Genomic DNA, 27,988 nt, shown 5'->3' with positions numbered 1-27,988 from the left:
ATACTGACTCTAAGCACCATTAACTGACGATTCATTTATGTAAACTTGTGACTAGAATCAAATTTGTTCTTGTCTTTGTAATCTGGTAAGTTAAATTTTCGTTCTAATTCTCACTATATTTCGATCGATATTCTAACACCGAATTTTAGAGATAGATTTTCAAGGTAGAGCTAATCAGAGCATAAATTCTTTGTCCTGATCAGTAGTTAAATGTTGGCTCAAATTTTTGTTTGATTTGAAAAATCCTTGGTCCGATTGAAAAACGCTCGTTTTGAAGAATCAAAATTACAAAATGAGACCAAAAATTGAGTTTTTTTACGTAGTTTAGCCTAGCGAGGAGTGTCCTGGATGAAAGGTCCATGTTGATGTTGCGCAGAGGAGCAAGCGATGCCCTTTGTGGATCCGCAGTTGGTGCCGAAAGATGCCAATTCAGAAGAAGAAAACAAAAACTGAAAAAAAAACAGCAGGTTTCATTGATGCTTTATTTCCTTCGATGTAATGTTATTTTTGTTTTAGCTTTTTGTGGATGAACTATGTATGTGTAGATTCACCTTTTGCATTTCTCCTGTTTCGAGAATAGGCTCAAGATCAGGTTCTCTGGATTTTCTATGATCCATTGATTTCCCATCAATGGATTTTCTATGATCCAGTGAAAATCTGAGCATTCCCATCGATGAACTTTCTATGATCAGAGAAAAAGTGGGAATGAACCACCGATGAACCATGGATGAACTTTTTATGAAATTTCTATGATCCATCGACGGGATTCACTGGGAGCCCAACCCAGGTTGCCCCGGTTGACCTGCGTGCCCCCAGCAAGCTCTGATTAGATCGACTTGGGGAGTCGTGCACTAGGTGGTAAGGTGCAGCCCAATGAGAGGACAGCGTCTGGATGCAAGTTTACGTTCTGGAAAGTTTGATCAGGGCCCCTTCCAGACTCTACATTGTCTGATCAGAGCTGGCTTTGATCGCGCGCCTCAAGATGGGTAATTTTGAAAGCCAATTGTTAAGCGATCTTACCCATTCACTGAATTCCGATTAACAACAACAGCAGCAAAGCAATTTTTAAATTTTATTCCAAAAAACGAAACAACGATAAAGCAGAAACTAACATTACGATGCATTAAATGAAGAAGCAGTGTTTTGGTTGTCCGCTTCAAGTAGTGCTTTCTTGGTTTCTATTTTTGGAATTTGAATGTGAACGGTCGCAATTTTTCACACCGTTTGATGACTATGTCTTGTTTGATCTGTGAGTTGCAGAGCTTTGCGAATTGCTACTTATCTGACTTTGAGTCAGCTGTAAATCTACTTTACTTCGGCTTACAACTGGCTTTATCTTGTTTGAATGTTATCAAACCCGTAGAAGAAAATGTTTCATTCTGATTCTTGTGGGTTCTCTCGAGCTTGTTTATTGAGTTGGTGGCTGCTAAATGAGTTCGATTTCTCGTCTTTATTTCAGGATTTTATCTAGTCTTGTTGTGGACTGACACGTTGTCTGAGCGCTTTGAGGGTATTCCTGACTCGGCATTTTTAGTAGTCGCTGAACTTCTATCTTTTGAAACTAAAGAGTTAGATCTCTTTATGTCACCGTTTGGAGCAGAAAGGCGACTGGAACCAGTTTTGGACTTATTGGCAGTTGACGACGAGTACTTCGGTGATTTCCTAGAGTGCGATAAACTGTCTCTCGCGGCTGGTCTTGATAGATGTTTTCTAGGACTTCCAGATTTAATTTGTCTCTTCTAAAATATTTATTTATTGATGATGAATCAATTCAAGAAGGCCAAAGCCAATATTACAAAACTTGAAACTCTTCCCGCCAAAAAAAAGTGGGAACTTGACTTCGTCCAAATAACACGTGTAAAACAGTAACTCTCCGACAAAAGAGACTGAACTTAACATTATCTTACTGAATTTACATTATTAGAAACGTGTTCTCTACACATAGAGTACATAGTTTTTTGGTGATTTTTCTGTGCGAATTTTTTTTGCAATCCTTCTGATAAACATATTTTTCTTGCTCACAAGCATCCCCCTTTTTCCGCCCGCTCTATTGAATATAATTTGAGTTTTTTATGACAATTTGGTGGTGGAATTCTAATTTACACAGTTACTGGAATTCTAAAAGATTTACTTGTTGGCGGAATTCTGTCTTGTTGGTGTTCTATGACAATGGGTATTCTATCACAATGGGTATTCCATGACAATGGATGTTCTTTGACGACATTTTTTTTACTATACCAAAAAAATCAAAATCTGTGACATTTTTTTGGAAAATATAGGTTTCAGTAGTCACCTAGAGAAGGCCATGACATTTGTTTTTGGTTTCAGACGTTACCGCAGATGATCGCCCTAGGTCTCAGACGTTACCTAAGAAGTCCCGTTCCCCTTTAAAAAAACATTGTTTCAAAAACTGGTATTTTTCTCACCATAGCTTGAGCAAAGAAGCCACTGTTAGTTTTTTGAAAGTTCTGGCAATATTTCAAACTTTTGGACAAAAAATTACTTCTGCAATTCTTTTGCAATTTTTTGATAAAAAAAGAGTTGATAACAGTTAAAACTCAGGCGCATCAAAACAAAAATCGAGTGTCGTTTTATCTTGTTAGAAAAGGACACGCTTGCTAACAAAAAAGCTGCAAAAAAGTTTTGATAGAAAAGTTTTACCTTTTCAGAATCAGATTTTAAAGTTTGCTGGAATCTTTTTCAACTTTTCGCTTTTTCTTTTTTGACGAATGGCTGCACTTTTATTGGAAAGAAAAGCTCTTTGCTAGTTTAAAACAGCAGCAGTAAATTCATTACGCAAAACAAAAAAGTTTTTGCTGCTTTTGCTAAGTTATTGAAAAGTGAAAGCTACATGAGCCAGAATATTTAAAAACAATTGAACAAAAAGTAACCTGATAAGCAAAATCGTTTTGTACGCTTCCTGCAATTTTCCAACTCAGATAGCAAAATCTTGATCAATACTTATGTCAACTTAGCTTCTACAAAGCTCAGATTTTTCTTTTAATTTGTCCTCTGTCTCAGCAGTTACAGTTGAATTCCCTTTTTCCCTGGTTAGAGACGTTACCAATTAGATGAAGAAAGTTTTTTTCCAAAGGTCACAGTAGTCACCAACTGTCACAGTAGAAAAACTGGTTTCAGACGTCACCTTATAAGACGACGAAGATTGATGATTAAAGACAGTTCCATATGTTACCTTCACATAAAAGATTCTTCAGTTTGGTGTTCAAAACAGCAAAAATAAAAAAAACAGTTCAACAGAAAAAATCTCACTACAAAAAAGTTTCTTTGCAAGCTCCTTAATTTGTGTTCAGTAGCTCGTGTTGCCTGAACTCATCGTCTTTTTCCTAATTACGAGTTAACTGAAGTTTTTTTTATTCCTTGCTCAGACACACTTGGTTAGGGTATCATTCACTTGAGGGAAAAAAGAAACATCTGGAGCTTAATTGTGAGCAACTAACAAAAGCAAAAGTCCTCGGTCTAATGTAATAATTACTTAGTCAATCTAAGTTTTTTGGTCAAAAATTCATAAATAAAACTAGCAATTATTTGAGTCTGTTGAAAAAAACGGTCTACGTTCACAGGTTCGAGAGTTTTCCGTTTTTCTCAAACAAAAAACCATAAAGCTAGATTTAGCTTTAATAATATACTGTAACTGATTTTGGAGAGATTTCCTTTGGGTAAAATTATCAAACAAAACACATTATTAGATCTAAATGTTGAATTGGTGTTGGGCATCTCAAACCCCTTCCTTCAAAAAAGTTGCGCCGCGAGGAAATTTTCAAGCCGTTTTTACCTATCTCCAATTAAGAAAGAACTCGAAAAAAAGAAAGAGATCAAAACAGCAAGATGACAAAGAAAAGAAGAGCTGCCAGATCGCAAGGAACATTTTTATGATGTCAGAATTGAGTTTCAAGAATCAACTGGATCTTGTGCAAACCGCAATTTCACACAGAAAAAGTTTTAGAACGCTGACTCTTCTAATAAACAACATCAAAGAAACAAGGAGGAACTGAGAAAAACCGCTGAAAAAGTTTTCCTCGAAAACCCTCATCCAAGCACAGTTTCATCAATAACAGAAAGACAGTCAAACCTTCTCTCGAAGTTGCAGATCTTCGAACATGAAGTCAATAGCCTGGATGACAACGGACAACTCAGCCAGTCGTCCACACGATTACGAGATGACATTAGCGTCAGTTCGAAGTGCAGCTCACGCCTTCTTGAATCCAACAGATCATCGCCAACACGAACCGAGAAGTCAACACAGGCGGTTCAGGACAACAATAATGAGGTTAAAGCTCTACTCCAACCTCCACCAATACCTCCCAGGACAAAATCTTCCCTCTTTTGCCAACAAACAGCAATGCACAACCACTGTTATCAAAATTTCTGAGAACTAGTCAAAACTTCTCAGCAAAAAAGTCCAAAGCGAACCAACAACTGGATACACCCACAAATCCGTTTGCCTTTGACACAATTCAAACTGACGAACTGAATCCCAACGCATCAGGAGACATCACATTACTTCCAACAAAGCAACCAATAGACGTTTTGTTTAAGGTTGATGTAACATCCAACAAAAAGTTTGTTGATTTTCAAAAAATTCAAACGTCAACAGCCACAATCACAACTTTTGACACTAAACAACATAACACCAACATTCCAAATTTTAAACAAAAAGCTGAACATATTTCAGGATATAGTAAAAAAAATGTTGAGCCTATCATAACTCCACAACAGAAAACACCCGCTGAGGATGCGTACCCGCAGACGTGTCAATTTGGCAATGAAATTAGTATTCAGAACGAACCTTACAATCAGTTTCCTGTACCTAACAATATTGAAAACTTGTCAACTTTTACAACTATCTCCCCTAGTGCCATTCAACAGTTAACAGGGCCCTACGAACAACCCCAGGAACCCTTTTTATTAATTCAAGCTCAACAAACTGATCAAGTACTCTTGAAAAACCGTGAAATACAGATCGGTTTAGAAAGTTCTACTGCACAAAACCAATCGGAATTTCAAATTCTTTCCACTACAAGAGATAATATAAGTGGCAGACAAACAGTGCCAGCAGTTTTCAGACCAAAAACGAAAATTCATGAACCGCGACTTGACTCATGAGAGCTTGACATCAATGTACGAAGTCTCAAAGAGCAAGTGTGTCATATTCAAACTCAGAATGTACAGCAAACCGCCATGAGCAAATAAATGATTCACAATTATCAGTTTCTTCTTGGTACTATGGCAGAAACTACGATTCCTTCAAAAGTAAGGAACAGTTATCCCACAGTACCGGTGTCCAATTCTCAAATAAATACTCAAATAAACTCTCGTACTTCGCAAATCACAATGACGTCAAACGAAAAGGGGAATAATATTTATGATGCAAATGGAGAGCTGTTAAACCAGCCTTTTAACATCGTGAACTCAGTCGCATCGAGGAATATTGCGCACAATACAGAAGATCAGATAGCTGGAAGTTCACAGTCTTGGCCGAATTTACCTTCACCAGCAACAGCTCCTCGGCAACCACTATGTCCGCAATGAGATTGAGAATAACATCGAACCAAGTCATTTTGTACAACCGTACAGGACAAAAATAATGAATGACTGTAATTCTGCATCAGTGAACCAGTTGCTATGTGTACCAAATTCAGACAAAAAGTACACAGATCCTATACAATTGAACCACAGTCCCCCTGCCACAACAATTTATAACAACAGCAATAACTACCAAAAGGTAATTTCCCAATCGCCTGGTCCAACAGTTGCAATGTTTAATGATATTAGCAACCCAAAACCTTTGCATTTTGCTCAATTACTGCAATGTCAGCCACCACCAGTTCCAGAAAACCTAAGCAAAAACTACACTGCCAACAACGTTGTAAGTAAAAAACAAGCCATCAAACTACCACCACTCTCACTGCCGCACTTCAATGGCAACCCTCTGCGATACCATGAATGGATTAACAATTTCTTTTCTATGGTTCATAATAATACTGGTATAACTGACACACATCGGATCACGTATCCCCAAAACTCAGTGTCTGGAAAAGCAAAGCAAATCATTGAGTCGTGCTCATGTAACCCAGCGTATTATGAAACAGCTCTAATTGAACAGATGAACCATTTTGGAGACCCAATTGTTGTAGTGAGCGCCTTTATAAATCAACTCGAGTCATGGCACGCCACTGATTCAAATAATAAAAAATCATTTGTCGCATTCTCAAATTTTCTAAAGCGCTTAGTTCAAACATTTGAATACCTTGGCTTCCAGGCAGACCTTCAGAGTTCCACATTGCTCAAAAAAGCAAAGGAAAAACTGCCTTACAATATTTTGTTGAAATGGACGGAACATAGGCTCACAACAACAGCTGAACCAGCTTCACTTCGTTCCTTTCAACAATTCTTAGAACTTCATGCTCAAATTTGCGATACCATTAATCGCGAGCAAACCTTTACGTCATTTAGACAACAACAAAACAACGTAGACTACGTCAAAGACTTTAGTGTTCCGATGGCAAACTATAAACCGTCATCACACATAAATAACCAAAACTTATTTAGCAAAGACAATTCTAACGCTGTTTTGCAGCCTGCAATTAAACCACAAATAACCACTTCTAATAGGGAGTGGTCATCCCCGGTAACTATCTCAAACAACGCAAAAGCTAACGGAAAACTGCAAAACAACCGACATTGCCCCCATTGCAATAATAACCATTTTTTGGCGTTTTGTCCCGACTACCAAAAGCAATCACCTCAAGATCGATATAAAATCGTTATCAAAAACAAATTGTTCACGAATTGTTTGAGCAATAATCGCCTAAGACCAAAATTGCTCTTCACAAAAGAGTTGCCAGTCCTGCAACGGCCGACATAATTCTACTCTACACGACCCTTCAAAACAAGTGAAACGACCGCCAGCAGCATTCTCCACAGGATCTGCTCCATTTAGTCCTACACAGCATCCATCAAATGAAGTTCCACCAAGCCAAAACAAACAACAACACTGTCGCTATGGACAATCTTTTGGTAAAACGAAGGAGCCAAATACTCAGAGGAGTAACCTCGATTCTCCTTCAAATAATCAAAGCTTCTGCGTTAATAAAAAGCCGTCTCCTCCGAGAGACTGGCTTGAACAACTACAGTTGATGCCGGTGTCTTTTGTCAATGGCAACAAAGCCTTTGATACGTATGCACTCATAGATCATGGCAACCAGTTCACATTCTTGCTTGACACCATAAAAAACTTCTTAGCGCTTCCTTGCGAAGCGCAAACATCTACTACACTCCAAAACGTGAATACCCAGAACGAAATGCCACTCTCAAAGATAACAGCGCCAGTCATTATCACTCCATATAAATCATTGAGACAAAGCCGTGAGATATCTCGTGCATACAGCTCGCCAGCAATGAACGTCACATCTTTGTCCTAAACTAATGCGCTAAAGACAATGCAGAAAATTTTCCCAAAGCTTTTGCAGCAATAACGAAACAATTTTACATGGACGACTACGTTCATTCGCTGCCCACTATCACTGAAGCGAAAGACACTGTAATGCAAGTCAAAGAATGCCTCCAACGAGGAGGTTTCAAATTGACCAAGTTCTTTTCTGATTGTCCCGAAGTGCTGGAACAAATTCCATGTGAAGACTTAGACGAGTCAAAAGATTTCACTCGCGAATTAGGACAAAAATGGAATTTCGTTGATGATAAGTTTTTCATAAAACAATTGGAAGAGTTTCCAAAGAATGCAGCAATGTATAACCAAAGAAAACTGTTCAGTCTTGTTGCGTCGATTTTTGACCTAATCGGTATTGCGTCACCAGTGACTATACGCTTCAAGAAATACACGAATCTTCAAAATCCAATCAATGGCATTATATACCAACAAATCAAAATCCTGCAAACCATGTAACACGTGGCCTAGAACCAGAAGAATTATGTTCTAAATGGTTACAGGCTCCTGATTTCCTAAAGAACCATTACTCCGACTGGAACTCCGCACACAAAATAGTTTCTGTTCACACAACGAGTACATCAAAACCAAATGAACCAGTCATTGAAGCAACCCGTTTTCGATCTTGGACAAAACTGCTGTTAACACTCGCAACTATTTACAACCTGCTCTTCAGAATTGAAAAAGAACAAAATAAAAAAGAGCAGTACACTGCAGACGACATCAACCAAGCACACAGTCACTTAACTAGAATTTCACAGGAAAAAATTTTCCATTCAGCTATTCACTCGCTAAGAAGAGGACGTAAACTAGACTTTAAATGCAAGATTCGATCCCTAAATCCGTACTTAGACAAAAACGGAATACTTAGATCACAAGGCAGACTACAATTTGCTCCTGAAGAGTAACAATTAGCTAAATTACCAATAATTCTTCATGCCAAAGACTCAATAACACGCCTGTATCTTGAGCATGCGCATCGAATTTGTATACACCAAGGTACCGAGGTCGTCAAAGCTTTTGTTCAACAGAGATACGTCGTTATCGGTCTCAGGAAAACGTTGTTAAGCATCCGATTTCGATGTTTTTTGTGCTGCCGTTTTGATGCCAAAAATATTCGGCCGTTAATGGCGCCACTACCAGTGTGCAGGTTTCCTGATACTCTCTCGCAATTCCCATTTGCTAATACAGGAATTGATTTCTTCGGACCATTCTATATCGAAGACACCAAAGACAAACTCACCAAGTACTACGGCCTCATTTTTACATGCATGGTCACACGTGCCGCACATCTTGAGTCATGCCCTGATTTAAACACCAACACTTTTCTCAACGCCCTCCGACGCTTTGCATCACAAAGATGTCAACCAAAAATTGTTCTGAGTGACAACGGCAAAACATTTGTCGGGGCAAACGAAGAGTTGAAGCGATGCGTCCGTAGTCTCGACAATCAACGCATTGCCTCTGAACTTCTTATAAAGAACACAGTTTGGAAATTTAACCCACCATACGGACCACATTTTGGAAGTGCGTGGGAACAGTTGATCCAAAAAGCTAAACGGATCATTTTGATCATTCTAGGGAGCAAGAGGCTTACATCAGATGTCTTCCACACCATCATGGTTGAGACCAAAAGCATGCTGAACTCTCGACCACTTACACATGTGGCTGACGTACCAGACAATGAAGAACCCATCACCGCAAATCATTTTCTGGTGCAGAGACCTTACAATTCACTGCCACCAGGAGACTTTTCGTCAACCATGCCAGCATCCTTCAAGTCGTGGAAGAACGTGCAGCAGATTATGAACCACGTCTGGAGACGCCTAGTTAAAGAGTACCTTCCTACTTTAACGAAGCGAAGCAAATGGTCCGAACAGGGTGATTCGTTGAAAGTCAATGACCTGGTGTGGATCCTCAAAGACCTCACTCCCCGTGGGATATGGCCTCTGGGACGAATTGTCGAAACTTCGCCTGGAAAAGATGGATCTGTACGCGTTGTCAAGGTAAAAATGGCTTACGGTACGTACGTCCGCCCCGTTGCCGGTCTTGCACGTGTTTTGGCTGGTTAGCCGTTTTTTTGCTCACTTTTTTCTCGGAACGGAAATCTAGGCAACGCGAGCTACCCTCTGGTTTCCTCTCCCCGGAGCCTGTTGATGATGCATCAATTCAAGAAGGCCAAAGCCAATATTACAAAACTTGAAACTCTTCCCGCCAAAAAAGTGGGAACTTGACTTTGCACTATTGAACGAGTTTGCATTACTAGAAACGTGTTCTCTACACATAGAGTAAATTATTGGTTTTAAGGCTTACTAAGTTGATAAACATTACATGTGGACAAAATACATTAAAAGTTGTTTTTAAATAATAATGAGATTACATTAAGAATGTTTGTGTTTATGAGAAATATTTTGTCTATTTTATCAGTTAGATACTAAAACACTACTGATCAAAAAAATAGTGCTCATCGTAAACGATACACAGAAATCGTAAAATAAAAACACCCATGATGTTTCTGACTGGAGATTGATCGATCTATTATTGGTCACAAAATTGATCATTCTCGGATAATTCGCAGTACAATTAGATTTTGTGCAAATTCTCCTGTGGCCTTAGACGGCAAAGAGAGCTCATGATGTATAACTAAATAGTTTAGACATTTTGATTCATAAATTGCACACTATTAATCGTTTTGTAACTCGGGTTTGTGCTGTGGAAGCTAATAGTACAAAAATAGCCTCAAAAACGTATTTTACAGAAAAAAACTCGCCTGTGACAAAGTACTTCGCTTGTCTGTGGGGCAGAACGTGGGCCGTATGTGTCAAAACGTTTCTTGGCTATGGTAATGACTTTGGTTTGTCCGTACGTAGTTGGTGCATTTATTTTGATCAACCCTGAGAACTTGGTGCGTTCATGCTGCACGTTAAGAAATCTTCTTAGGTGAATGTTATGAACGTACTTTACACCTTCTATGTTCTGTATCATAAATGAGGACAAAAAATCTTGACTGGGGCTCAGTTTTAAGCTTGCGAGGAAATTTTTGAGATATTGTTGAGATAATCTATATGAGATTTTTTATATGAGATATAATAAACAACTAGGTTTTACATTTTTCATACAGCCATATTGGTTTTGTTTTTATTTTCTCTGTAGACTTTTCAAAAGATCACCTAAGTATAATCAATTTCGTCAAAGTATTTTTTGTGCAAAGACTTAAATCTAGTCAGAAGATGAAAAGTTAATTAGTTATTTATATATTTTTCATTGTTTTTTCTCTCATAGCCAATGAAAAAATACCACGTGTTGGATTTCTCTTCGTCTGATTTTATTGATCCTGTCGCGTTTATAATTTGAAAAATCCTTATGTTGTTATTACAGGACTGAAAATTTGTTTTTCTTCTTTTTGATAGTAACACTGGACAAACCCCTTTTTGTATATTGTATGTCGATTAGTCACGATGACTGCGATATAAAATGCGTCCTTAAACTTTGAAAGCTCAATCACTCAAAAAAGCTGTAACACTGAAAACTGTCAGGTTTTAGTCGCTGCAATCACTAAGATAACAATAATTTTCAAGTTCCTGATTTCCACTGTTTTTCGTTTTTTGATCTAACCGTGATATTTGAAAAAAGTTTTAATATTGTTTTTGTTGTGGTTTTTCACTTTCTGGTTGTAAAGTTTTAAAATTATTGGTTTCTTCTGTGATCTGGGTTTCTATCATCCTGAACCCAGTACAATTCAAAATCATTATTTAATTTGAAGTGTGTTTGAAAGCTAGTTAAATAATTGAAATGTGCTCTCAATCAAACAGTATCCAACAAATTTAAATTTTTTTGAAATATTTTGAACAATTCAAAAAAAACTAGGTTTGCAGTTATTTTATCGAATTAACAAGGGCGCCCCAAACAACAACTAATTAAGCAGAAACAGATTAGTTGTCCAATTAAGCAATTACGTGCAAAACTCTGACATGTATTTGGTGTGTCCTATAGATATTTCATAATTTTAACCACCAACTCCTGACATCAACTTTGCATGAAAAAGGCGTTCTGGAGTTATGATGACATAGATAAGTTCAATCAGTCAACGGTGGAGAATTGATTTCTACAAATGAAACGACAGACGGTAAGTAAAAATGAAATTAAAACGCGAGAAGAGCAAAAATTTTAGGGTTTTCAATGTTAAATAGATATGAAATGTGAGTTGTCGCCATCTCACTCAGTTGAGAAGAATATATTGTGTCTCACTAAGTTGAAACGGTTTGTTGTTTAAAGTTTATGTAACTTTTTAGGGAAAAAAATTAAGAATTTTGTGATAACTAATTTGTAAAAAGTTGCGGACCTTTTCATTTTGAGCCCCCCCAAGTACGATATGCAACCCAACTACACAGCACGTTCCATTACCTAGTAATTCTTCGTGTTAAAATATAGCACGTGCCTCTGGGGGTGCACAAAAAATGCGCCCACTAAAAAAGAAGTGGCAGAAAATGAAAAAGATCAAAGTTTATTTTGTTTTGACCCCACGATCGATTTATAATGAGTTCGTTAAACGTAATAGACATATAAGATTGATTTATAGTTCACAGATTTGAGTTTTCAACCCAGAATTTAGATGCTACGTTGTCTCTATGGCTTCAGCAACAGTCATTAACAAGGGACCTCCGTTTTGGCGGAGGTCCCTTGTTAATGACTGTTGCCAAAAACACAAAAAAATGACTGTTGCCAAAAACCCAGAACACAAAAAAATGGTAGCTTGATTGGAATTAGTTGATTAGTCCCCGCAAACTAATTTGTTATTCAGAAAAGCTGAATGATTAGTTAGTTACCTGGACTAATAAAAGAACGTTAATGCAACGGTAATCTACATAAAAGCGAATATAGGGTTTTAGAAGCCGACTGCACAACTTAGTATCCCGACAGCTTTTCAACGGCTAATATCAAACTGGGCGGTATAAGACTTTGCTTATCGTTGATAGGAGAGCAGCTGTTACACTTTGTGACCACTTTATTTTTTTGTCAATTGATGCGTTTGATTCTGATTAGGCTATTCCGTTTTTTTTTCTTCCAATGTCTTGATTAAAGTTATTTCTTAATGAATACTAAGAGCTCACAGATGTTATAATCCTATTTCGCACCCGGTAGCCAGTTATTTGTAATCATACATAAATTATAATCATGTCATTTAGTCATTTACATCATGCGCTATTTGTTTGTACGAGCTGTTTATGACACTGTTTGGAACACTGGTAAACCATTTGTGGCCGATTTTTGATTAAAGGGATTCATATATGATCAAAGTATTAATTATACATGAAACAAGGCGGCTCGGTGTGCGTTTGCACATTATGTTCCGACTCCGCTCATCTACATATTTCACTTAATTGTCTACCAAATGAGGAAGAGATAAAATAAATTAACATATCAACAAATCGTTCAACAAACTACTAAAAGAATAAAATAATCTACTCTGGAGGGCCTATGAGACCTGTGGCTACCATAATATGACTACCAGAAAAGACGGCAATAAAAATCAAGTAGTTACAAATATTAATCACGACCAAAAACTCCTTGTCCATTTTTTGAAAAACACTAATAACCAAACAAAAATGGTATCAGATAAAATTTATTTTAAGACGATTAACCGGTACTTTTGGAAACAAAATATGAGACTTTTCCTCAATGCGACTTGGCAACAAGTCGACTAGAAATGAGCAAAAGCGGCAAATGTTAATTAAAACATTGATTTTTTTAAAAAAGGAATTAAGTTCGAACAGATTAGAAACATTACGCATCAAATGAAATCATTGAGAGAGTCTTTTATACCTTAATAGAGAGCGACTCAGGCCTTTCCTTATCCAGGATATGTCATACGACAACAAAAAGAAAGACAATTACAGGCAAAAACGAAAAACTTGCACAAAAAATTATGCACGAAAACGATGTCCCCACAATCAATTAAATATTAAGCTGATCACAAAAAAAACAATAAAAATCTTAGTTTGCATTTTTTGCAGGTGACAACATTTGTAAGTCAAGTGACGCCCATTATTGTGATACTGTGAAAAACCTACGAAAAAGGGGCAAATTTGAAAAAATCACGAAAATTGGTTTTATGAAAACTGGTTGTTCCAAGAAGAAAGACCATTTCAGGAAAATAAAACCGTCGTGAAGAACAAAATTAATTTCAAAACATAAATGACATGAATTGTATATAGAGATGCTTAGCTACAATTTAACAGAAATAAAATTGGCAGATCTCAAAAATCTATCTCTTTTTAATTAAAAACAAATATCTTCAAAATTAATAGCCATCAAATGCTTTCGACTAAAGAAGTAGACAGTTTGTCTTGAAACTACTCGGAATACTAATTGCGACTGTTATTATTGAGACTAAATCATAAGACTATAAAATAACATTTAATACCAGCTGAACTAATAAATTTCACAAGTAACTTTACGAAACCACAGTTTTGAAGACATTAATTTTAAAGATATTAACCGGGAGAACATAACATCTTCATTTGCGTCTCCTTTGATCATCATAACATCTTTTTGTAAACGACTATCACAAAATGACAACAAAAAAACCACAAAAACTAAAAAGTATATAAACTTCACAAAATTCCTCTGAAACAAATTGTCTAAGCCCTGAAGTGATCATTTAAAAAGTTAAAACAACAAAAAAAATTATTGTTTGATTCAACAAAGAAATAAAAAGAGCTCCAAATAATGAGGCTCTTTTACGAAAATGATACAACCTTGATAAACGCAAACCAGAACAAAAAGGGTTAAGTTGAAGAATACTATTACTCTTATTTTTTAGAAATTTGAATTGAAATTCAAAACAGCCATTAGTAATTTACCGAAATCAGTTGTTTTCCTTTGTTCACCTATAGTTGGTCACTGAGACCTGTAATTAAACAATATTTGGCATATGACAACAAAAATTAACAACAAATACAGGGCAAAAATAAAAAAACTCTACCAATTTTTGCAAGAGAACGGTGTCGCAGCGCTTCAAACCTTATGTTATGAAAACAAAAATTATCTTCAGTTTCAAATATTTTGAAGCTTTTTTTAAGTTAGATTGTTAAATATGATGACAATTTACACAAGAAACAAAAACAACAGCAAAAATGGTCAATTATGTACAAAAATCAGAAAATTTTGTATGAAACCTTGTACTACCAAAAACAAGAAAGTCTTCTGTTAAAACAATCGGCCAAAAAATAGTTTTTATTTTATAAGGAGGAACGGTTGACCTGTACTCACTGAGAAAAAGCAAAATGTTGACTAAAATAATATAAGAGATTGACAAGTTCAAAATATCACAGAAATTTCCTTAAAACAATTACATTCAATAACATAAGACATTTGGCAACAACCGAATAAATAGAAAAAATTCACTTGCCCCTCTTGAGGAAAAAATTCAAATCTTTGAGTGGTTAAACTTAAAAATCAGACTGCCAAAAGAATAACAATTGAAGGCAAAAGACAAAAATTCAGTTAAATTTTACTAAAGCTCTTCCTCAAAGCCATAAAAAAACCTTTGGTTCTCTGAAAACAAACTGTATCTACATTTGGCGTCAAATTTACGTAAATTCGAGCTGTCATTACTGGAGCCGTGAATAAACATATTGTCAGTAATTAACAGTAAAAAAACAAAAGCAAAATATTTTGAAAAAAGGCAGCATCAACTTAGAAACCAAAAAGTCTCTGATTCTAAGAGTCATGATTTTATCGAACCTTTCCCTGATTTTTTTGCGCGCCAGCAAAGGAACCAAGTGCTCCAAGTGTTTGCGAATTGAACCAATTGTTGAGTGGAATTCTTCAAATATTGAAAAAATAGATGCATTTTGTATAATTATCGAGTTAAATCTGCAAAAAACGGCAAAGTTTTAATTCCAGAAGACTTTCATACGGCGCCTAAATGCAACTAGTGCTCTTTTCAAGATTAGGGAGTCTGTGTTCAGGTTTCTAGGTCACTAAGTTTGGCAAACTTTAGCAAAATGGACCAAAAAAGCATATTTTGCGCCATTTTTGATGAAAAAAGTTTGAATTTTGAAAAATTTATTAAATATTTTAGCCAAAAGAAACTTCAATCAAACAATTCAGCAACGCTCTTCTGTCTCTAACGGTAACAACAACACTCTGTGGTTACAAATTTTTAAATTTTTTTGAATTATTTTAGCGAAATTGTGCCAAATTTCAGCCAAAATTACTGAAATGTGAACAAAAACAGTCGAATGTTCTCAAAATTTTAAACCTCGATTACTCCCTGTAAAACACGAAAATCGAAATAATCTTTTTAATTCCGTATTCTACGCTGGATGGGCTTTTTAATGATACCACTCACAATTCTCTACGATGAATATATCGGTCGGCCAAAATTGACTGAACAAAAAAAACCCAGTTGAGTATATAGTTCCTCCCCCCACTAAAGTTAATAGCCATCAAATGCTTTCGACTAAAGAAGTAGACAGTTTGTCTTGCAACTACTCGGAATACTAATTGCGACTGTTATTATTGAGACTAAATCATAAGACTATAAAATAACATTTAATACCAGCTGAACTAATAAATTTCACAAGTAACTTTACGAAACCACAGTTTTGAAGACATTAATTTTAAAGATATTAACCGGGAGAACATAACATCTTCATTTGCGTCTCCTTTGATCATCATAACATCTTTTTGTAAACGACTATCACAAAATGACAACAAAAAAACCACAAAAACTAAAAAGTATATAAACTTCACAAAATTCCTCTGAAACAAATTGTCTAAGCCCTGAAGTGATCATTTAAAAAGTTAAAACAACAAAAAAAATTATTGTTTGATTCAACAAAGAAATAAAAAGAGCTCCAAATAATGAGGCTCTTTTACGAAAATGATACAACCTTGATAAACGCAAACCAGAACAAAAAGGGTTAAGTTGAAGAATACTATTACTCTTATTTTTTAGAAATTTGAATTGAAATTCAAAACAGCCATTAGTAATTTACCGAAATCAGTTGTTTTCCTTTGTTCACCTATAGTTGGTCACTGAGACCTGTAATTAAACAATATTTGGCATATGACAACAAAAATTAACAACAAATACAGGGCAAAAATAAAAAAACTCTACCAATTTTTGCAAGAGAACGGTGTCGCAGCGCTTCAAACCTTATGTTATGAAAACAAAAATTATCTTCAGTTTCAAATATTTTGAAGCTTTTTTTAAGTTAGATTGTTAAATATGATGACAATTTAAACAAGAAACAAAAACAACAGCAAAAATGGTCAATTATGTACAAAAATCAGAAAATTTTGTATGAAACCTTGTACTACCAAAAACAAGAAAGTCTTCTGTTAAAACAATCGGCCAAAAAAATAGTTTTTATTTTATAAGGAGGAACGGTTGACCTGTACTCACTGAGAAAAAGCAAAATGTTGACTAAAATAATATAAGAGATTGACAAGTTCAAAATATCACAGAAATTTCCTTAAAACAATTACATTCAATAACATAAGACATTTGGCAACAACCGAATAAATAGAAAACATTCACTTGCCCCTCTTGAGGACGAAATTCAAATCTTTGAGTGGTTAAACTTAAAAATCAGACTGCCAAAAGAATAACAATTGAAGGCAAAAGACAAAAATTCAGTTAAATTTTACTAAAGCTCTTCCTCAAAGCCATAAAAAAACCTTTGGTTCTCTGAAAACAAACTGTATCTACATTTGGCGTCAAATTTACGTAAATTTGAGCTGTCATTACTGGAGCCGTGAATAAACATATTGTCAGTAATTAACAGTAAAAAAAACAAAAGCAAAATATTTTGAAAAAAGGCAGCATCAACTTAGAAACCAAAAAGTCTCTGATTCTAAGAGTCCATGATTTTATCGAACCTTTCCCTGATTTTTTTGCGCGCCCAGCAAAGGAACCAAGTGCTCCAAGTGTTTGCGAATTGAACCAATTGTTGAGTGGAATTCTTCAAATATTGAAAAAATAGATGCATTTTGTATAATTATCGAGTTAAATCTGCAAAAAACGGCAAAGTTTTAATTCCAGAAGACTTTCATACGGCGCCTAAATGCAACTAGTGCTCTTTTCAAGATTAAGGAGTCTGTGTTCAGGTTTCTAGGTCACTAAGTTTGGCAAACTTTAGCAAAATGGACCAAAAAAGCATATTTTGCGCCATTTTTGATGAAAAAAGTTTGAATTTTGAAAATTTTATTAAATATTTTAGCCAAAAGAAACTTCAATCAAACAATTCAGCAACGCTCTTCTGTCTCTAACGGTAACAACAACACTCTGTGGTTACAAATTTTTAAATTTTTTTTTGAATTATTTTAGCGAAATTGTGCCAAATTTCAGCCAAAATTACTGAAATGTGAACAAAAACAGTCGAATGTTCTCAAAATTTTAAACCTCGATTACTCCCTGTAAAACACGAAAATCGAAATAATCTTTTTATTTCCGTATTCTACGCTGTATGGGCTTTTTAATGATACCACTCACAATTCTCTACGATGAATATATCGGTCGGCCAAAATTGACTGAACAAAAAAAACCCAGTTGAGTATATAGTTCCTCCCCCCCCCCCCACTAAAGTGGGGGTCGGAACAACTATACAAGTAGTTGTTTGATAACCAGGGGACCATACACAGAATTTTGCTTCACTCAAATTGCTCCTCAAAAATACAAATGCATTATGAAAAATATACACATTAATGTAAAAGAAAAAGAAAATTCGGTGAGGAACCAGAAAGACAATGGGTGAATTTTTATCAAAAGCGCAACTTTTTTTCAATTTGTTTATTACGATAGAATTTTGATAAAATTAAAAAATCAGTGTTACAGCAAAGGGAACAACAAAAAAAGCACAAAAAGTCAAAATATCACACATCTTAGACTAGAAATAGCAAGAATTGCAGAGAAAACAACTTTGGGGGCTGAAAGAGAAATTTACTCCTGCTAGAAATAGGAAAACGAAACCAAAAGATACTTGTGCACTCAGACATTCATATATGACCTTGCTGCACCTACCACGATAATTCAATATCATAATATGAATTAGAATACTGAGATCGGTATCTAACTTTCTTAAGGCGAAAAGCGCGTCACAATTGTGGGCGTATAAGTATCATTTAATAACAAGGTGTATGATTCTTTTATGGTTATCACGAAATGATAAAAATAATAAGTGAACTTGTATGATTTACAGGACTCTTGTATGACACACAACCCAGGATGGAAAAGTTTTTTCACAATTCAAAGAATTTGAATTGTATTGGGGCGCTGTCTTTTTTTTAAGATCTGTTCACACATTTTCATGATTTTTGAAGTCAAATTGGAGTAGTGATTTTGGTCACGCCGAAACAGGAAGTGGAGCGAAAAAGCGAGTGGTTTTGCGGCGTGAAATTTTTTCGCTCTAAATTTGAAGTAGAGTAAGAAAACGGTGTTTGAACAAAAATTCGCTTTCTCGCTAGTGGTTTTTTGTTCACATGCGGCAATTTCACTTCGATGTTTACTGTTTTTTCGATTTTTTTGTACCGGACTTTTTTCTAAATGGTTTTCCCAATCCATTCATAGTCCGTTCTAGGTCTAGTTTTCTGTTTAGTCAATGAAAATTCTTTGAATTGTACGTCAGGACTTGTCCTGCTATGTTTTAATAGTTATTCTGTTTGAAGAAGAGACTAACAATAACTAACAAATTGAGATGCTGATGTAGCAGCACTGATTGAGCTTCTCGCACCAATGGATCCTTTGTCAACTTGACGTCTTCGATTGTTGCCTGTCGTAAAAGAGCAACCTCTACTGGAGGCTTTTTTGATCTGCGTTGTACGACTTCAGATTCCAAACACACCGACTCCAGCGTGTATTCGATTTTTACCTAACGCACGCTATTGCCCCCTCCCCTTTTCTGTCCCCTACATTTAGCAAAATGAATGTATTTTAATATCATTACAACCTTTTGGCCACAATCAGAGAAAACGCCCCGAAGAAAGCTTTGGTGAACTATAGGTCAAAGTTGGCCAATTTTTGATCCATTCGTGCAAATGATCCCGACTTCCTAACATATAAAACTGAGTGCAAGGAACTGTGTGATGCACTATTTTGACCCAATTTTCCATGTTTCAATGTCTGTAATCAAGATGAATTAATAACATGAAGATGTAGAATATCAAGAATAGTTATATCCTTATATCAGTTAGAGTAAACTTAATTGATCTGGAATTGTGTACGTGTCTCCATTGCTACTGGCGTGTGGATATCTTGATTTCTCGGCTCCAAGTATAGTATTTGAGGAAACGAAGCTGATCCCTTTGGGCTGTTGCACCTTCAAGAATGAATAATAAACAAAAATATTAAAAGCTTGAAATTCAATGATTCAAAATACTTCATTGCAGCCCGCTCAAGTGGATTGAAAAGTCATGGCCTAGCTTTGAGGGCGATAGAAAGAAGTCATTATTGTTCCGACCCCACTTGTGGGCGGGGGGGGGGGGGGAGGAACTCAAATGGAGTTTTTTGTTCAGTCAATTTTGGCCGATCGATATATTCATCGTAGAGTAATCTGAGTGGTATCATTAAACAGCTGGTCCAGCGTAGAATTCAAAATTAAAAAGATTTTTTTGATTTTCGATTTTTTCGAGGAGTTATCGAGGATTGAAGTTTTGTGTGAACAGGGGATATTTGTTCACTTTTAGTGTAATTTTTCTTCAAATTAAGATATTTTCTACAAAAAATAGTATTTGAAAATTAATTTCACAACAAAAAAATGAAACCGATTTGTGTTCCTAATAAACTAAAGGCGATAAAAAACTAGTTCTCGTCTCATAGGGAAGTTCATCATAAAAAAATCAAATTCAAATTGAGAGCTCTTTTTTTATAAAAATTTTCTATGCCACCTAGAGACAAGTCACTTTTCATATCGAGGTTCCGTTAATGACAATCCTTCTTTACAGTCAAATGAAGACCAATGAACAAAAAAAATCGTTTTCAAGGAAATGCTTTTGTTTTTTGGCTTCGATTCTGAGGTTTCATAATTTTAAATGAAATTTTGAGTTCCTTTTTGAGGTTTTACTAATATTTTGGAGTCCTATTGCATGAACTCATTGACTAACAGTGCAATATGTTCCGTAATGAGAATTAAGTGAACATATCTAGTGCTTTGAGGGGACAGCTAATGGCTGTTAAGGCTTTATAAATAAATTTGAAAAGTGTTTTTGAACATTAAACAACCTTAAACTTTTTTCGTGAAATTTAGTCAGTCTCATTATTGACAGGATCACCTTGCTTTCTACTAAAACTTAAATTGTTCTGGTTAGTGGTTTTATTTTTCAACTATTGTTTATATGACTTCAATGATACAAGATTTCAATTTTTTTTAATTTTTGGTTTGTTTTTGTATTATTGGTTACTTTTGAACTCTTATCACATCCAAATATTATACACATTATCGATATCCAAATTTTGCATAAAATATCAACGATACAAGATTTCAATAATTTTTAAATTTTTGGTTTGTTTTCGTATTATTGGTTACTTTTGAACTCTTATCACATCCAAATATTGTACACATTATCCAAATTTTATCCTAATACCATTGGTTTGGTGAAGACGTTCAGTGGATCACAGATGACGTTTTCAGAGAAAAACTAATGGTTTAATTGGCTTCAACACTTTCTTCTCCCTCTTTCCTACTGAATTTTTGTTTTTCGCCTGTTTTTGTTGTTGTTTTCATAGTCAAAAGACTTATTGTGACGACTTATTGATGCTCTATGCATGACAAACATTTTTTTCCTCCCATCAAGTTATATCTGAGGGTAGTTATTGACCTCCGTTGAAACCTCCGTTTAATGGCTGTTAAGATTTAAAAACAAAAATTTCGAATTTGTTTGAACATTAACCAGTCCTAAATTTTTTGTGAGCTGTTAGTCAGTCTTAGTACTGAGAGGATCCAATTTTTTTTTACTGCGGCCAAAATTAATCTGGTTAGCGGTTTTATCCTCCACTTATTAGTTTTAGAACTTCAATGCCACGAGTTTTCATATTTTTTTTAAAATTTCGGGTACTTTTTCGTACTTTTGGATCCTTTTGAAAGGTTATCACATTATCCTGTTACCGATAGTTCCCATTGGTTTAGGGAAGACGTTCAATGGATCATAGATAAAGTTTCCAGAGAAGAGCTAATGATTTGAATCGCTTCGACACTTTCTTCTGTCACTTTTCTACAGAGTGTTTGGTTTTTGCCTGTCTTTGTTGTTGTTTTCATAGTCAATAGAATTATTGTGACAACTTATTGATGCTCTATGCATGACAAACATTTTTTCCTCCCATCGAGTTATATCTGAGGGTAGTTATTGACCTCCGTTGAAACCTCCGTTTAATAGCTGTTAAGATTTAAAAACAAAATTTCGAATTTGTTTGAACATTAACCAGTCCTAAACTTTTTTGTGAGCTGTTAGTCAGTCTTAGTACTGAGAGGATCTAATTTGTTTTACTGCGGCCAAAATTAATCTGGTTAGCGGTTTTATCCTCCACTTATTAGTTTTAGAACTTCAATGCCACGAGTTTTCATATTTTTTTAAAATTTCGAGTACTTTTTCGTACTTTTGGATCCTTTTGAAAGGTTATCACATTATCCTGTTACCGATAGTTCCCATTGGTTTAGGGAAGACGTTCAATGGATCATAGATAAAGTTTTCAGAGAAGAGCTAATGATTTGAATCGCTTCGACACTTTCTTCTGTCACTTTTCTACTGAGTTTTTGGTTTTTGCCTGTCTTTGTTGTTGTTTTCATAGTCAAAAACTTGTTGTAAGGTCTGTAAGATTGTTGATGAAGTATGAATGGCAAACAAAATTGTTGTCCCATCGAGGCATAAATTAGCGTATTTACTGGCGTCCGTTGAAAGCCATTGAATTTAATGGGGTTGATACTACAAGTTTTCTCAAAAACTTCGTGGTTCTAATGTATATGTTCTTATTTGTTGATTTTTTGAAGTTATGTTGATAAAAATGAAGAATCCCATTGCTGTTTAAAAGTAATTGAAAATAGAAAACTTTTTAGTGAAAAGTTCATTTTTTAATGCCTTCAACACTTTTCTCGCTCAATCTTTTTCTTGAATTTGCTGTTTTTACCTGTTTTTGTTCTTTAGGCAGCCGTATATTGCTGACAGGAGTCATTGGCTTGAATGAATGATTTTATCTGGAGCAGTCTGTTTACAGCCAATAGTCTTAAAGTTTATGATATAAATTTTCAAGTATTTTTCAAAAACTTTTAGTTTTTGTTGTTCTCGTCAAAAATTGTCCCGTCCAATGAGAGGTCCCATCCAATTTCGTTTATTTCAAAAAATAATAAATCTACTGTTGTTAGTTGTCACTAATGTTCTGTTTCTTGGACATTATGCGTTTTTATAAACGTTTTTTGTGTAGTCATTTGTTGTGTTTCTTTTTCTATTCTTTCAGAACAATCGCGTAGAAAGAGATCCCAATGGTTTTCAAGTGTGGACCAAGTTTAATCTCTCACTTTAAATCCTTCAGCTAAATTAGTAGAAATAACAATTGAATTAAAAAAACAAAATTTTCAGATAATAGCTAATGGTTTTAATGGTAACAATGGTTTGTGTTTTCGCAAATCCTTTGTAATTTTTTGAGTTTTTGTTTAGTTCGTTTCTATGGCTTAGTCTAACCAAAGACAGGTCTCTTTGGTTTTCTAATGACTTTTTAGAAATTTATCAGGGATTATTTAGTTAAAAGCTAATGACTTTTAACACTTTTGAAACCTCTTCGTTTAAAAATAAAAAAAAGTGATTATTTTTTGAATTTCGCCTAATTGTTCGTTCTCTTTGTCAACTTTTACCTAGTCTCCTTAAGAAAACTTTCCATCTGCTGTATAGTTGGGAAAAAAGGTTAATTTGTGTTGTTAAGGTTTGATATGACTGCATTTTGACGTTGTTACTAGGTGCTTATTTACATATTCAGTTTTTGCTAATTTTGTTATTTGTTTTTCTTTGTCTCGCAGTCTCTTTAATGTCAGATCTCGTTGGCGCTGTAATGAGGCATGGCATTATGTAATTCAACTAGTAGATAGGTTGTGTAACGATTGTTTTAAACTCAAACATCTATTTCTGTTATCTCTTCATTTGGTTGACAACTATGTCAAAAATGTAGATGAGCTCGGGTCGGAACATCATGTGCGAACGCACATTAACGAGCCTCCTTGTATAAATAGTTCCTCCAACGCATATATGGTAACCTTTTTTGTTTTTCGGGCCGAATTCTTCAATTCTTTGCAGCAATTTTGCTGATTAAATTTAATTGAGAAATATCTAAAATCGGCCTATTTTAAATTTTTACAATTGGTATTCATTTATAGTAAATTTTTCTTTCAATTTTGATTTAAAATTATCGTTGTTCTGAAAGAGTATTATATACGAACGTCTGGTGATATTTTGGTCGTCAAAGCTGCCGTTGCTGGTTTGTTGTTGGTATTTGTGACGTATAATAACTGCAGGTCTGCGTATTTCCCTGTGTCAATTGACCCAAAAGTGTCACTCGAGGAATTATCTCCATCATCGTCTTTTATTCCACTGGATCCGGAAGTAGCTGGTACAGTAGCAGCAAATCCAGTACTGCCTGTTGTAAAAAAAAGTCAGACGCAAAAGTTTTGGTGCCACGAAAAATAAATTGTTTCATACTTTGGTAGATTTAAAGATGCGATGCACATTGCAATCTTAGCTAAAATGAAATTTTTATTAGAAAAAGTTTCAGAAAAGCCTGAGTTTTGACGGGTATTTTTTATAACAATGCGGTCAAGGTACTGTTTTTTCTATCAGTATGATCGTTTCTGATCGTTTTTGAGATCCCCCAGTCTCAGGTGCACGACGCTAGACAGCTCTGGTCAAACCAATTCAAGTCGCGTACAAGCGGTTAGAGCACGACCCATCAACAGATTCTGGCTGCAAGTCAAAGATCTGGAATGTCCGATCAGGGCTTCATCCATACTATGCACGGTTTGATCAATGCACTACTTACACGTGTGCAAAGTCTGGTCAGGGCCTAGTCAAAATTTTGGATATTCTAACAAGAGCACACTCTGGAGTGTGAATAGTCAGGTGATAATGTCAAGGTTGTTTGAAAAGCGTTGATTGCTTTCAGTTCAGTTAAACAAAACATATGTCTCGTCATTACTGATCTAGTTAATAACTTGCCATGTTGAACATATTTTATACCTGATAAAGATCCAGTTGACGATTTCAGTGCAGTTGAAGGGTTTGAACTGGGCGGAGGAGTTTTAGTCGAGGTTCTTTTCACTGAGGAACTACTAGACGATTGTGTCGTGGGATCAGAAGTTGATTTGGCAGTCGATGACTTGGTATCTAGAACTCTAATTCTTCAGAACGAAGCGAAAATATCGCTCATAAAATTGACATAAATAGTTGAAATATGTGTTAAAGAAATGTGCGTTTAATAAAAAAAAACATTTCAATCAATTACAAGGTCAAACTTTTTGAAAAACTGAAAATTACTCTCAAAAGGAACCCAAGATTCACGAATTGACAAAAATTTCTTTTAAAAATCTATGATAGAATTTGTGGAAATGAAATTAATTCTGAATTTCACGATCTTTCAAATGACTCATTGCTTTTGATATATAGACAAGTTTAAAATTTAAAATGGGTTTAACTACACCTAACATCACGTAACCTTCGGCAAATTCCGTTCAAAAGATAAGGGAAAACAAATTGAATATTTAGAGTTCTTCCGTTATTGTTACTGATTTCTGTGTCACCGTCACTGAGTGAGTCTTTAATTGTTTCTTTCTCTTGTTCTTTCGTCTCATTGTCATCTTCACTTTCATCCGACAACTCTTCTGTAAAAGGCAATGAAGATGCTCTAGTTGACGACGTGCTCTTTGCAGTTGATAATTTGCTATCTGAAGACTTCGAAGTGGAATTGCGACTTTCACTGCGCGTACTTCTCCTAGACGACGGCGTAGTTGAAGTTTTCTTGGTAGAGCTTTCGGAAGTGCGTTTTGAAGAGCTTTTCCTGCTAGTTGAGCTCTGAAAATTGTAAGCAACTTTTTTTCCTTCCCAGTTTAAAAAGAATCAAAAACGGTGAGAGATAATACGAAATTGTTCACATAATTTTTATTTGAGCCGTGTCCGTTCTTAAATTATATTCTGGAGAAGTTTTCATTACGTACCATTTTTGAAGGCCCTCGAGATTGACTTTTCGAAGTTGTCCTCTGGAACAAATAAATAATTAAAGCTTAAAAGTTCAAATTGTTTTGAATGATTATGATTTTTAACAGAAAAATTTCCAAAATCTTGTTCAAAAAACGTATATTTCAATTATTCTTTTTTTAAGTTTCAGAATTTCTCATGCAGAAAAAAAATATGAATTACCAATTTTAAAAAGACCATCAACAATCAACACAAAAAATTGAGAAACTCAGACAGACAGTTTGAAATACAATCCTGCTACGTTTTCTCGTTTTCGAAGAAGAAATGTTACAGCATTTGCTGAATCATATAATATAAAAGCTCAAAAAATTCAATTCACGTGTGACTTACATTTCCAGACCTGTTCTCTTGATCTGCACCGCTACCTTGTATGCTCTTGTAAAAATCCAGGATGGATTGACACGGTTTTGGACCTCTTGAAGGTGACCGACAGTATTGTTGTGACGTCATCAACCGGGAGCGGCAACTCGGAGAAAAAGATGTCAAATAGGGTATGCAGGGACTCCGCACGCTATACGTTTTGCAACATTCCTTGCACAACAGAAAAATTCTTTCATTAAAAATTATGAAAAATTGGCAATTGTACAAATTCGCTTCGTCTGCGTTTGCGTGACTTGCAGAGTGTTGCAAAAAAAATTCTCACAGAATTTTTGAGGGTTTAAAGTAAGCGTTCTGCGGAAACGAATAATTAAGAATAACAACTAAATTTGTTTTTTTCGTTAACTAAATTACTTATATAACTAGTGGCTAGAGTTTATAAGTTAGTCAGACATAAATTAGTCAGAAAGTATTTTTGTTGTAGAGAACGGTTGCTTGCTTATAATATGGCAAGTTGTTCTGCTATGCAAATTTATTTTCACCAAAACATTGTCCACAGAAAAAAAATTATTTGTACGAACAGATCACCACATGCTGACTATTATTGCAAGAATCTTGTGACATTACACAAGATACAAAATTTAACAAGAAAATATAGTAAAGACGTGCAAGATCAAATTCAAACAATTCATAGTAATGCTTCTATCATAACTTAACACATAGGATCTTTGCTGATTGCAACGTTAGTAATAAGTCAACCAAAAAAAGGTATTACTTTTCGCATTTTTGATTTGCCATAACACTTCCATGTCACGTTTTGGTACGTATGTTTTTTTTCGATCTCAAGTCTTGGATACCCTCTCAAAAAGAACACATTGTCTTGGTTTTCTTAATCACAGCGTTAATCCAAGAGCGAAAAAGTTTTTGCCAATAAATTACTCTGAGGGCATCACTGAAATGTTATCTTAGCAGCCTTGTATGTCCTGGTTTTCTTTATTAGTTGATCATTTAGACTTCAGAAAGTTTTGGCTTCTTTTCTTATTAAAACTTGATTTGTCTTGAGAATATGGCACCAGCACGCAAAATAAGCAGAAAAAGTGATGAAAATGAAACTTTTATATATGAATTAATGAAATGAAGGTATCTTCATTAATATTGGAGCACAGAACAAAACTTAGAAAAAATCTTAAAGCTTAGAAACTTAATTTATGTGAATAAACACAGAATGAATACAAATTTACTAGATTCATAAAAACTGCAGCTAACAATTTAGAAAATGACTGTGAATCAGTTTTGAACTGTACGTCAAACATTGATATTTATCTACTAATATTGATTGTTAAATGAAACTTTGTGAATGATCTCAAGTGAACTAAACTTTGCAAGTTATTATGACATGACAACCATTCAAACGCCTCAAAATTGCCTGATTTTTGATCATTCACCTTTTAACAAATGTAAACTGTAAATATTATCTTTATATTTCAGACTATATTTAGCATTGATTTTTGTTAAAATCTTCATTCTTCTATTTTCTTTTGAATCTCCCAAAATTAATTTGTCTTATTCTCTCTAACATCTTTAATGCTTAAACAGCTTCAATCTCAATTTTGTCATTACTCGTCCTGCCTCATCGGGGCTGTTGCGCTAACGTGTCCTTAGTCCTGCTAACAGATTGTGGGCCCAGCCCTCAGACCGTTGATAAAGTTTAAACTTCATAATTAAATCATCAAAAAATAATTTGAAGTAGGTTGGCAGAGGACTACCTTACATGGAGTATTCGTTTCTCTGCTTTTGCACAAACCAAGGGCCTCTTCGAAAAGCTCACAGAAACAGTTGAGCTACCTGACAGGCCAGCACCCCAGAGGGATGATGCCAATGATGCGCAAACACGTGAACGCGAAGAAGAGACTCAAGCTAGAGCTACAGCTGCACAAGAGAATGAGAGCCGCAAAAACCAGATTTGGTGCT

At 35.1% G+C, this 27,988-nt stretch overlaps 1 protein-coding gene across 1 annotated transcript; it reads right to left on the bottom strand.

Annotated features, from left to right (window-relative positions):
* Positions 1–1,159: 1,159 nt before the first annotated feature.
* On the bottom strand, positions 1,160–26,149 carry LOC142349071 (uncharacterized). The gene is made up of 7 exons (XM_075400484.1): positions 26,030–26,149; positions 25,231–25,516; positions 24,686–24,832; positions 23,893–24,089; positions 19,697–19,791; positions 19,163–19,298; positions 1,160–1,739 (listed from the first exon to the last, which is right to left on the bottom strand). The coding sequence occupies exons 1-7, from the start codon at positions 26,147–26,149 to the stop codon at positions 1,464–1,466; spliced, it is 1,257 nt and encodes a 418-aa protein (XP_075256599.1). The 3' UTR covers positions 1,160–1,463.
* Between the last annotated feature and the right edge of the window lie 1,839 nt (positions 26,150–27,988).

Source organism: Convolutriloba macropyga, chromosome 11, assembly GCF_964194025.1.
Source record: "Convolutriloba macropyga chromosome 11, txConMacr16.3, whole genome shotgun sequence".
NCBI lineage: Eukaryota > Metazoa > Xenacoelomorpha > Acoela > Convolutidae > Convolutriloba > Convolutriloba macropyga.
This window is presented reverse-complemented; position numbering and strand designations above follow the sequence as displayed.

Bases quoted from the DNA above. Each gene is read 5' to 3' on its own strand.
- LOC142349071 (XM_075400484.1), bottom strand. From the start codon at position 26,149: ATGACGTCACAACAATACTGTCGGTCACCTTCAAGAGGTCCAAAACCG. The intron at 24,090-24,685 runs GTATAAAATATG...TTTTTACAACAG, and splicing joins GTCAACTGGATCTTTATCAG to GCAGTACTGGATTTGCTGCT. The intron at 19,299-19,696 runs GTACACAATTCC...TGGAATCTGAAG, and splicing joins GCCAGTAGCAATGGAGACAC to TCGTACAACGCAGATCAAAA.